Source organism: Podarcis melisellensis (genome assembly GCF_964234715.1).
Source record: "Podarcis melisellensis genome assembly, chromosome: 7".
NCBI classification, from domain to species: Eukaryota; Metazoa; Chordata; class Lepidosauria; order Squamata; family Lacertidae; genus Podarcis; species Podarcis melisellensis.
The window spans coordinates 23,985,438-23,997,702 of NC_138539.1; the positions used below are offsets into that span (position 1 = coordinate 23,985,438).

Here is a 12,265-nt window from a genome sequence, read left to right on the forward strand (position 1 = left end):
GATACCAATATTTAAAAACGAGCTTAGCAACAGCATTACAATGAAAGTGGCCCAATATTACTTTTTCAATAAATGATTGAGAATGACAAATGCTTAGTGGAGAACTAGGTGAGCTGGAAATGGAAGATACACAGACTTAGAATCTCAAACCTTGAGAATGTGAATCTTCTGAATAAAGGACATTTGCTGGCAAATCTTGGTGGCCTTTCAGACCTGGAAGAAATATTGTCAACATGAAATAAAACAGCATTTATTGCAGAAGTCTGTAACATACTAATGATCTAGAATAAACCAGGAAGACTAATGATATTTCAGGAAGATTTAGATGGCTAGAATTGTTTTTGGACAACAGAAAATCATTCAACAGGATCATTTCAGTTGTTACTGCTTGTTCTTTACTAAGTCATCATTGAATATATATGCATCTGTGCTTGGGAGGTCATGGTCCTGCCTGCAGAAACATGTATTACTTCAGAGAGTATGAAAAATGTTCCTCCTATTGCAGAGGTTGCCACAGATAAAAGGTGAAACAATTGTGAGTGTAGGGATAAAACACACACAAAATATTTAGGATACCTGAAGGTGGTGTGATGCAAAGTGGGTTATTTGTCAATTATATGGAGGTGCATAGGGAAGCATCTTATACTCTATTAAAGGTAAAGGGACCCCTGAGCGTTGGGTCCAGTCGCAGACAACTCTGAGGTTGCGGCGCTCATCTCGCTTTACAGGCTGAGGGAGCCGGCGTTTGTCCGCAGACAGTTTCCAGGTCATGTGGCCAGCATGACTAAGCCGCTTCTGGCGAACCAGAGCAGCACACGGAAACACCGTTTACCTTCTACTTGCACTTTGCCATGCTTTCAAACTGCTAGGTGGGCAGGAGCTGGGACCGAGCAACGGAAGCTCACCCCGTCGCAGGGATTCTAATCGCTAACCTGATCGGCAAGCCCTAGGCTCTGTTGTTTAGACCACAGCGCCACCCGCCTCCCAAAGAGGTTTGGACCTAAAAGTTCTGTGCTTCTGACAGAAGGAGCTTCCTAAGTAAGGAGGTTTTCTCTAATGGAAGTGCTCCTTTAGCTGACAGAAGGACTCCTTTCATTGGAACCAACTCAAACTTTCTGAAGTGAGGGGCATACAGTGGTACCTTGGTTCTCGAACAGCTTAGTTGTTGAACAAATCGGCTCTCGAACACCACAAACCCAGAAGTAAGTGTTCTGGTTTGTGAATGTTTATTGGAAGCCGAATGTCTGACATGGCTTCCAATTGGGTGCAGGAAGCTCCTGCAGCCAATCGGAAGCCGCGTCTTGGTTTTTGAACGGTTTCAGGAGTCAAACAGATTCCCGGAACAGATTAAGTTTGAGAACCAAGGATTCTTACTTGGTGAGAGAAGAGAGGGGGCAACACCACTTTTAAAGGTTGTGCTTGCAGTCTACAGTTTTTTTAAAGTTTTGCATTAAAATATTTTTAAAACCCTCAATCTGCGGCCTAATTAATTGGGGACAGCTTTAGTTTTTAAAAATGGTTTAATCAGTTACAATCCTGGTAAGAAGTAGAATTGTGTATGCCAGGCAGCATGATAAGCACTTGGGTTTTCAAAATAGATCCAGCAAGTTATCGCCAGCTCTTATTGGGACATTTCCATACATGGCACTAAAAAACGCAACTGAGATTCTTTCGAGCATTTGTGTCATGTATGAATGCAAGTAATGAACGTGGGAGAGAATATGGAAGATAAATTGAATGCATCTCCTAGCCAGTGCAAGGTTTACATTCATGTTAGCAGCTGACCTGAGAGAATAGCGGCCGCCAGGAAGAAATTAAAATAAGCAATAGAAAGCCAGATCCATGGCTCAAAGAACTGGAATCGTTCATTTCTGAATTTGTCTACTCATTTTTATTCTAAAAATCACTATGCCAAAGAATATATTTTTTCTGTGACTTCCTCCTTGTTGCCACTCAGTGCTGCCTGTGTCCTTCCCCTGTATTCCATCATATTCCCTCAGATGTGACTAATGCTGACCAACAGGCCATCTTAACAGAAAACTATAAATTACCAAATATCCCCAAAGGAATGGGTCGTGCATGGTGGTGGTGTTTTTTAGCAGTACTGATGATCTTTCTGCAGTGTATAGGAAGGGGAGGGCGTTGACAGTTCTCCTGGGTTTATTGAGTTGTATATTTCATACATGACTTATTAAGCTGGCAGAAGTAGTAGAAATGATTGTATATGTCCCTGGCGTTAGAATAAAGTAAAATATTCCCCGAGTGATAAACAGCTGAAATATTACTCTTCTCAGTGGCTCATTGGTCATTGTGTTTTACACGTATCCCTGTGATTTCTGCAGATGTTCAAGACAAATGGTTAGATCCCTTCTGCCAGGCCACAAGCTTCTGTCTGCATTAATTCTTCATACAAGAAAACTGAATCTGGGACAATTATTACCTTCACAGATTCTGTTTTGCAGCTTTTCACTAATCTCTTCCATGGCACTGAAATCCTCTGCATAGAAAAGATGCTTGTCTGGAGGGTCGGAAGCGATTTCTCGTAATTCTTCCTCAATTGCTTTCCCTATTCCGATGGCATACATTGTGATTCCTAAAGAAATAAATTGGTTATGGTCAAAAGATACTATGTTAAGGCACAGCATGGTCAATGGAAAGGAAAATGCTTCTCATGACCCCTTACACCAACGCAAGATAATTCTGCAGGAATGGAGATCAGTGCTGATATTTCGGAAGGGTGTCCATGGGGACAGGACTTGCATTCAGAAACTTTTATTTTAAACCCCCTCCCCCAGCAGCAATGATACATGCACTAGCTTAAGTGCCATTGAAATCAATGGGGCAAGTTAGTCCCATCAAATTGAAGCAGATTCAGTTGAAACATAATTTGTCTTTGATTGATGCCCAATTGTAGTGGCTGCCATATTCCTTATTCCAGGTGATGGCTCAGTTGGCTATATCTGGCCAGTCTTCTTTAAAATCTCTATTTATTCATTACCCATTATCACTTCATTCAGATTCCAGAATCTCAACCAAAGGATTTCAGTGTAACTGAACTAAAAATAAAATATTTTAAACATCTTAAAACAATTATATAACTTCACAGCTAATAATTTCAAGGTTGCCACGAACAATATCTTTCAGACACCAAACGTCTGGGTAAACAGGCATGTTTTAAAATTCCCCGTGTATATTAATAATGAGGGACATAGGCGCACCCCACCAGTGAGGGTATTCCACTGTTGCAGGTCAACACCAACCAGAGAGAAGCTCTTCCATTTGTGGAAGGCTAAAATTTTGTCCATTCATATGGCATCAATCTGGGGCTTGAGTAACCCAGAAACATCACGGATAGCATACGTTAATTATCTTTAAAAGGAACAATTATTACTTGTCCAGATTGCTCTGCGTTTGAAAAATCCTCTCAGGCACATCTGACTTATCAATAATGTTGGTGTTTTTTGTTTTTTTTAAAAATAGATATCAAGTAGTTCCTTGTATTTAATTAATTTAATTGTGGATTGCATAGCATATTCTTGAACAGAAGTAGATCCATGGTCATTCTTTAAATCAGGGATTGCTGGACTATAACGCCCATCATCCCTGAATTTCCTGCAAGGCAGGGGGTTGGACTAGATGACCACTGGGGTCCCTTGCAATTCTATGATTCCACTGGCCATGCTGGCTGGGGCTAGTGGGAGCTGGATTCCAACATCTGGAGGACCATCCATTAGCTACCTCACTTTAAAGGATATCTTTGTTACTGAAGAAGTCTTCAGATATCAGAAAAGGTTGCTGCACTTGTCAGTTCTTATATTTCTGTTAAAGCCCCTGGGAACGGTGAGTACATCCAGCAACAACTCGCATGTCTACTACATTTTGTCATTGCTTCTGTTCCAGGGGGAAAAAACCCAATGTAAGTCCTCTCCATTTTGAATTCCTGTACCAATATCCCCTTAAATAGCCTTTCATCAGCCAGGAGAAAAAATATCATTCCAAATTCTTGCTTTATTTTCATGAATGAACTATCCATGCTGGACTCTGTTCTTTAAAAGGTGGGATATCAACAATGAAACATTCCAGACCAAACTTCATGCTGAGCACAACTCTTATTGGCTGCTCTGGGGTTGCACTGACTCATAGGGCTCATTTCTGGCAGAATCTTGGCATGTTTGTCAATGGGGAAAGCAGCAGCATGTGCCATTTTTTGATGAATGACTTCACTGTATGTCTTTGGAAGTAAATCTAGGCCTGGATCATAAATGTCTCCTCTGCCTCAGAAGATAACTCACCACAGGCCAATTCCAAGCAATGTATCAAATGTTTCGAGTCCCACAACTTGTGCAGCTCATCAATCTCAGGTTAGGTTACTGGGCTGAAAGCCAGAACAACAGGCATATACCTTTAAATCTGCTAATGAGGCAGGAGACAAGTCCAGATGTGGCTTCTTCCCAGCCTCCTCAGCTCATCTCTCTTCTCCAACATGCTGTAAGTTATCAGAACTCCAGGCAAGCCCGGAATGGGATGTATAGAAGGGCTGAGGAAGGGGGTGGGGGGGGAGTGGAACCTGTGGCTTGTCTCCTGTCATGTTGTAATGCTAAACTATAGCTTAGTACTACAGAAGCAAGCACTGATGAGCTTTGGCCTCATGTGCTCCCCATCCCCTTCCCTTCTCTCACACAGCCAAGAGGAGATCAGGTTTTTTCAACTGCCTTTAAATTAACTCAAGTTCCCCTTTACAACTGCCAACAAGGAGCTATTTAAGCCAGGCATAGGCAAACTCAGCCCTCCAGATGTTTTGGGACTACAACTCCCATGATCCCTAGCTAACAGGACCAGTGGTTAGGGATGATGGGAGTTGTAGTCCCAAAACATCTGGAGGGCCGAGTTTGCCTATGCCTGGTTTAAGCTATGGACAAACCATAGTTTGAATGAACCAGATTACCCCAAGTTTGCCTGCAATGAGGAATTGTGATTTAGTGCTACGTGCCACTGAAAAATTGAAAGGCATATGCATATACGCTGGCTTTCAATCTGGAAATTCTAGTCCAGGCATCCCCAACCTTCGGCCCTCCAGATGTTTTGGACTACAATTCACTTCATCCCTGACCACTGGTCCTGTTAGCTAGGGATCATGGGAGTTGTAGGCCAAAACATCTGGAGGGCCGCAGGTTGGGAAAGCCTGCTCTAGTCTCAAGAACTCTGGTGTACAAAAATAATAATATCCATGGGTGCTTCCGCATTTTCATTGCTTAAAGAAGCTTTTCTCAACCTTGGTCCCTAGATGTTGTTGGACTACAACTCCCATCATCCCTAGTTAGCAGGACCAGTGGTCAGAGATGACCCTAAGACTTGGGGACGAAGGATTCATCCATTTCAGTTCTCTCTAATTATAAATTGTTATGAAAGTTCTCCTGTATACTGGTGCACATTTCTCCTAATTTTTTTACAGGTGCGCATTTTTTAAAGCAATTTCCCCATATTTTTAATGTTATTTTTACCGATAACACTTTAATGCACACATGCAATTTTGTAAACTTTTGTTTGGTTGAAACCCTGCATCACAAAATTCAGATAAGTGCAAATTTTGAATGATACCTGTATTTCAGTTCTCATATTGTTTTGGAAAATGTGAATTTGGTAGATTGGCCTTTAAACTGTGAACTGAATCGAACTTCTCCCCAGCCCCTACCTCAGAAGAAGAGAAGAAGAGGAGTTTGGATTTGATATCCCGCTTTATCACTACCCGAAGGAGTCTCAAAGCGGCCAAAATTCTCCTTTCCCTTCCTCCCCCACAACAAACACTCTGTGAGGTGAGTGGGGCTGAGAGACTTCAGAGAAGTGTGACTGGCCCAAGGTCACCCAGCAGCTGCATGTGGAGGAGCGGAGACGTGAACCCGGTTCCCCAGATTACGAGTCCACCGCTCTTAACCACTACACCACACTGGCTCTCAGGATCCCCTCTTTGGTGCAAGCACATAATAAACTGTATACACAGGCAACAACCATTTTAGGTGAATTCGGGGCTCACAAATGCTCTGCCGGTATGCACAGGACTCAGGAATGCAACTCCCGGGCAAAGTGGTCATTGCCTATATAGTTACAGTGCAAATAAACACGGGTAACTAGCACCTTTGCAGACTTCCTGCTTATAATTGTAAGTATACTTCCATCATACCCTTTTGCTTTGCTTTAGCAGCCCATTCAGAAACTTCATCTTGGGCCCGTCCATCTGTAAACACAATAGACACTCGGGGAACGTTTGCTGACAAGCGTCTGGCGCCCTCTGCTTCTGTGAAGCTTCTCTCAACCATCTGCTTCAGGGCAAGTCCAGTCATGGAGCCTTTCCCCATATATTTAATTTGAGACACTGCTTTCTTCATGTCCTTGGCAGTGCTGAATTGTTTCAGTGTGAATTCGGTGCGAACCTGAGTAGAATATTGTATCAAACCAACTTGTGAAGCTTTGGGAGATATGGTGAGAGTGTCCAAGATTCCCAAAACAAACTCTTTGACAATTTCAAAATTATTCTCTCCCAGACTTTTTGATCCATCTATCACAAACACGAGATCAGCTGGGCCTTCAGTGCATCCTTTGGAAATAAAATGGGAAAGGAAGAATTAATAAATAAAATCAAAACCAGTTTTTTTTTTTAAACACAACGAAAGAACATAAAACAGGAATGTAAGAACAACAGCACAGTGAAATAAACTCAGTCTATCACCTAAGGGTGAATAAAGACCTTTTATTCCATTCTGAAAATCCCATACTGACAGCAAATAAATTAAAAAGGAGAAATCAGCCCAGCTTTCCATCATATTTCAGACATAACTGAGAATGCTGTAAGAAGCCAGGTTATTTGCAATTGAACACAGACAAATTAAAATACAGGCAGCACAGTGTTCATGTGGGCACACTGCTAGGATTTATTTCTTGTAACCAATAAAGTTGGTTGCTATCTCCTTCAGAATCTGACATACATACATTCTGTCTAGAATAAAGAAGTGGATGGTAAAAGCAACTATCCAAATCTGGTGCCTGAAATGTGCACATATATATATATATATATATATATTTTATATATAAATTTTTATTAAGGTTTTTTAATACAAATGCATATTTAATAAACAACATTGATTATTTAACATCTTTTCATTACTACTTTGGACTCCCTCACGTCATTGTTTCCAAGCAAATTATCATTTTGCTTACAATCTTAAATCCATTCATTTAAATACAGTCTCTTCCTTTCTCCAAAAAGGGATATATACTTTCCTTATTTCCCTTATCATTAAACTCAAATCTAATTTGATGGTAGACAATTATTTCTACTCTGACATCCTTGTTAACATTCAACCAAATTACAGTACTTTTGTAGATAAATCTTGAATTTCTTCCAGTCTTCTTCAACCCTCTCCTCTCTCAGGTCTCGGATTCTGCCAGTCATCTCAGCTAGTTGCATATAGTCCATCAGCTGCATCTGCCATTCTTCCAGTGTGGGTAGATCTTGAGTTTTCCAGTTCTTAGCGATGAGTATCCTTGCTGCCGTTGTTGCGTACATAAAAAATGTTCTGTCCTTCTTTAACACATTCTGGCCGACAATGCCCAGAAGGAAGGCCTCTGGTTTTTTGGTAAAGGTATACTTAAACACCTTTTTCAGCTCATTGTATATCATTTCCCAGAAGACCTTCACTCTAGGGCAAGTCCACCAGAGGTGAAAGAATGTTCCTTCATTTTCCTTACATTTCCAACATTTATTATCAGACGAATGGTATATTTTGGCCAATTTAACTGGGGTCATGTACCATCTATATATCATTTTCATTACATTTTCCTTCAGAGCATTACTGAAATGTGCACATATATACTCCCATTTACACGACACACATTGTGTTCCATATAAGCACAGGCTATCCTGCCATCTTTAATGTTAGGTAACCTTCAATTTGTAATTGTGACTGATGGACTTGAGTCATATCTCTGGAGATCCTTCAGCCAAACAGGGCCGGGCAAAGTGTCAGCCAGTCAAGATAGAACCTATCAGTTTTAAAAGCCAGACAGGACTTGGAAAGGCCTTGACTAAGAGATTAGCTGGATTCGCCAGGCAAGGTAAACCAGACTGGTTTCCTCAGCTCCCGTAGTATGAGAAGATTTCTGTTCCAAAAGCAGAAGAAAAAGTATCTTGTCCCACAAGCGGGTTAGGCAGAATGGTCCATAATCATCTAGTGAGGTTCAAGCTGAGCTGGGATTTGAACCAGGGTGTCTTTAGTCCTAACCCAATAGCCTCTCCACTTTGCAACCCTATCAGCCTAACAAGGCACAACCCTGAATACGCAGGGGGCCAGGGGTCACCTTTGTGCAGCATTAAGAGGACTGTCACTTTTCATACTGCAAAATATCTGAGTTGGAACAGTCCCAATCCCAGTGCTGGAAAAGAATTGTAGGTGTTTATTGATTCCAAAGGAACGCCACTTATTGTTTCCTATTGCTGGCTCCTACTGTTGGTTCCTAGAATACTCTGTATTTTCTTAAACACATTTTCCAGCTTTCATGACCTCAGATTTTATAGCACTTTTACAGTGCTGGATTCTTCCTTTTAGGAATCAAAGGACATCTGAAGAACAAAACAAAGGCCAAATATCTGGTGACTTACTTCTGCATGTCTTCCCATTCTCTTCCAGTATGAATCCCTCATGGCATTTGCAGGAGTATGAATTGTTATTATTCATGCAAACATGTTCACAGCCATGGTCGATGGTCTTGCAAAAGTCTTTGCCTGAAAACAAATTAGAATACTTAGTTGTTTATCAAAATATTATTGGTAAGTACAAAGATTGTAGAATAGTCAGGTCAGGTGCTTCACATATTTTAATCTTCGCAGCCTAGGGCCTCAAAGAAACAGGGAGATGAGCCTGGCTGGATGGACTCATCTTCCTAACCTGATGCTTCACTCATCTTCCTGACTCTATTTGACCTCCCAACCAGCATGTACCAGAGAGGCAGACTGAAAACATTCTTCCTGGTTTAAACTGCATTGTTTAAAGTGCATTGTTAATGTCTGAACCATGATTGCATCATTTAAACTATGCTTTACAAGCCAGAATCAGAAACCATACTTTTAATATTGGCTTGCTTTAATACACCATAGCTTAAACTAAAGACAGTTTGACCTCGTCAGACATCACAGGGTCTTCTCTGTGGTGGTATCCCTTTTGTGGAATGCCCTCCCTTGTTATTAACATTCAAGGAGAAATTAAAAACATTTCTGTTCACCTAGCCATTTGAAACTGAAATCCTGGCAATCCTGAAATTATTGGTTGTGAAGGCATGTTTTTAGGTGTTCTTAATGCTTTTAAATGTTTCTTTTATTTAAATGTGTAGTGGTACCTCGGGTTAAGTACTTAATTCGTTCTGGAGGTCCGTTCTTAACCTGAAACTGTTCTTAACCTGAGGCACCACTTTAGCTAATGGGGCCTCCTGCTGCTGCTGCGCCGCCGGAGCACGATTTCTGTTCTCATCCTGAAGCAAAGTTCTTAACCTGAGGCACTATTTCTGGGTTAGCGGAGTCTGTAACCTGAAGTGTATGTAACCTGGTGTATGTAACCCGAGGTACCATTGTATTGTTTTAGCTGCTTGATTGTTTGTGCTCTGGGCTCATTTGGGAAGAAGGGCAGGACAGAAAAAAAAGAAAATAATAATAAATAAAAATGTCAAACTATGGTTAGTATAGCCCAGAAGCAGATGCCTCCAATCTCTTCTTGTGTGTGCTGGAGTAGCAGCAGGGCTGCATGTGAACTGGGCCTGTGTTTCTACAAGTAAAACAACAACTTCAAAAAACAACAACAATTCATTTGATAGGAGGAATAATCAAATTACTTACTTCCACACATTTTCCCATCTTGCTTTAATAGAAATCCCTCATGGCACTTGCAGGTATATGAATCCCCATTACTAACACAGACATGTTCGCATCCGTGGTCAACAGATTTGCAGACATCTTGATCTGAGTATAGTTAAGAGTTTGCTGGTTAAAACAGATGGAACAGATTTACAATAACTATCATTTGATCAAGACTGAGCTGCTTACTTCTGCATGTCTTCCCATCGTCTCTTAATACAAATCCATCGTGGCACTTGCAGACATAGGAGTATCCACTGTTGACACACAGGTGCTCACAGCCATGATCAACCGATTTACAGAGGTCTTTACCTAATGATAATTTTCATAATTAATAAGTTTTCCAGATGAAATAAATGCAAAGGTAGAATGAGCAATATTGCAAAGATGAAATAAAACTCAGATCACATCCTGCTTTCGCACAATTGTCAAAATGAATTCACATGACAATTATGAGTCCACTTTTCGCTGTGTAATTGGTTCAGGTTTTCACATCCTCCTTTAGTATGCATGCTTCCTAGTACTGCAGATATGCTGTATTTATTAGCACAAACACAGCCATAGCCAACTGATCTGAGGACATATTTCTCAATGGAGACTTTAGATTAGAAGTAGTGAACTGGTAGACCATCATCTGGCAGAATCCTGCCTACAAGCTCTCCAAGTGAGCTCTCCACGACCTCCCCAGCTCTGTTAGGGGGCTGCAAGCCTGCTTCAGAAGTAGCATGCAACTAGCCATGTGCTAGTCAGAGATGCTCTTTGAGACACAATCTCAAATTTGCTGAGGACTTCATTGCACATCACAATAAATTTGGGGGAATAATATGTGCAAGTGTACTCACATTTCCACTTTCTGCAGCCTCTTATAAAATTCAAAAAGGAAACCTGTGCATTTCCCCCGTGGAAAGACATGCAAGCTCCAGCAAGACAGCAGAAGCATGAGACCACTCTCATCATACCTAAGGAGGCCTAGAGATCAGGGCGATATGCCCTTGGATGCCCATGGATTCAGCATGAGATAGCAGCAGGAACAGCCCTCTACAGCCCTCACTGGTCCTCCATCTGCCACACCCAGTTAGTTCACTAGACAAAGATGAGCTATAGCATAGCACACACCTGAGCTTACAGGGAGGGAAGCGCTGAAACAGCACTCCCAGCCTCTGAAACCAGAACCTTCAGAAGGAATAGCCCATTAAGGAGTGCTTGCTTACTTCTGCAGGTCTTCCCATCTTCGCTCAGTATGAATTCCTCGTGGCACTTGCAGGCATAGGAAATGCCATCACTGACACAAAGGTGCTCACATCCATGGTCGACAGATCTACAGACATCTCTACCTGAAATCAGACAATTCTTTTCTTTTGTAACGCCACATGCTCACCCTATGAGTCAACATGAAGACTATAAAACCTTTGGCTCTGCTTCCCCAAGCTCCCTCTCATCATCACTCATTTGAACTTTGGTTTGAGCTCAACAATCATCATACTACACAATACCGCATAAATCTACTAGTGAAATCTGAAAACAGCCCCCATGGGTAATTCGGTAACTATGTTATTCACAGTAATAACAGTTGGCAATTTTTATTTATCTGTGAACCTAGATATACATATATATATATATATATATAGATATAGATATATAGTTGTTGTTTAGTCGTTTAGTCGTGTCCGACTCTTTGTGATCCCATGGACCAGAGCACGCCAGGCACTCCTGTCTTCCGCTGCTTCCTGCAGTTTGGTCAAACTCATGCTGGTAGCTTCGAGAACACTATCCAACCATCTCGTCCTCTGCCGTCCCCTTCTCCTTGTGCCCTCAATCTTTCCCTACATCAGGGTCTTTTCCAGGGAGTCTTTTCTTCTCATGAGGTGGCCAAAGTATTGGAGCCTCAGCTTCAGGATCTGTCCTTCCAGTGAGCACTCAGGGCTGATTTCCTTAAGAATGGATAGGTTTGATCTTCTTGCAGTCCATGGGACTCTCAAGAGTCTCCTCCGGCACCATAATTCAAAAGCATCAATTCTTCGGCAATCAGCCTTCTTTATGGTCCAGCTCTCACTCACTTACATACATACACACACACACACACACACACACACACACACACACACACACACGAGAAAATAAGTGAACTAGGTTGGGGAAAACAAACTTACGTTTGCAAGTTCTCCCATCCCCACGCAGCACATATCCTTCAAAGCACTGGCAGGCGTAAGATCTTTCACTATTTACACACAAATGTTCACAGTTGTGGTCATTCAGCAAACAATAGTCCACCCCTGGGAATAAAAAAGTTGCAATTATTATTATGTATTTGCAAAGAAGAGTCCTGACACCCAGGGAACTTGAAAACAGGCAAAGGAAACAACAAAG

The 12,265-nt window shown here is 41.5% G+C and overlaps 1 protein-coding gene across 1 annotated transcript in view; it reads right to left on the reverse strand.

The window, feature by feature from the left end:
• The window catches only part of MATN2 (matrilin 2), a 51,065-nt gene that overhangs the window by 3,761 nt on the left and 35,039 nt on the right, over nucleotides 1–12,265 (reverse strand). Inside the window, exons 10-17 of the mRNA XM_081919702.1 lie at nucleotides 12,049–12,171; nucleotides 11,110–11,232; nucleotides 10,088–10,210; nucleotides 9,881–10,003; nucleotides 8,654–8,776; nucleotides 6,179–6,592; nucleotides 2,441–2,593; nucleotides 151–213 (exon numbers count right to left, since the gene is read on the reverse strand). Coding sequence (XP_081775828.1) covers nucleotides 151–213; nucleotides 2,441–2,593; nucleotides 6,179–6,592; nucleotides 8,654–8,776; nucleotides 9,881–10,003; nucleotides 10,088–10,210; nucleotides 11,110–11,232; nucleotides 12,049–12,171 — 1,245 coding nt within the window. The remainder of the gene's footprint in view (nucleotides 1–150; nucleotides 214–2,440; nucleotides 2,594–6,178; nucleotides 6,593–8,653; nucleotides 8,777–9,880; nucleotides 10,004–10,087; nucleotides 10,211–11,109; nucleotides 11,233–12,048; nucleotides 12,172–12,265) is intronic.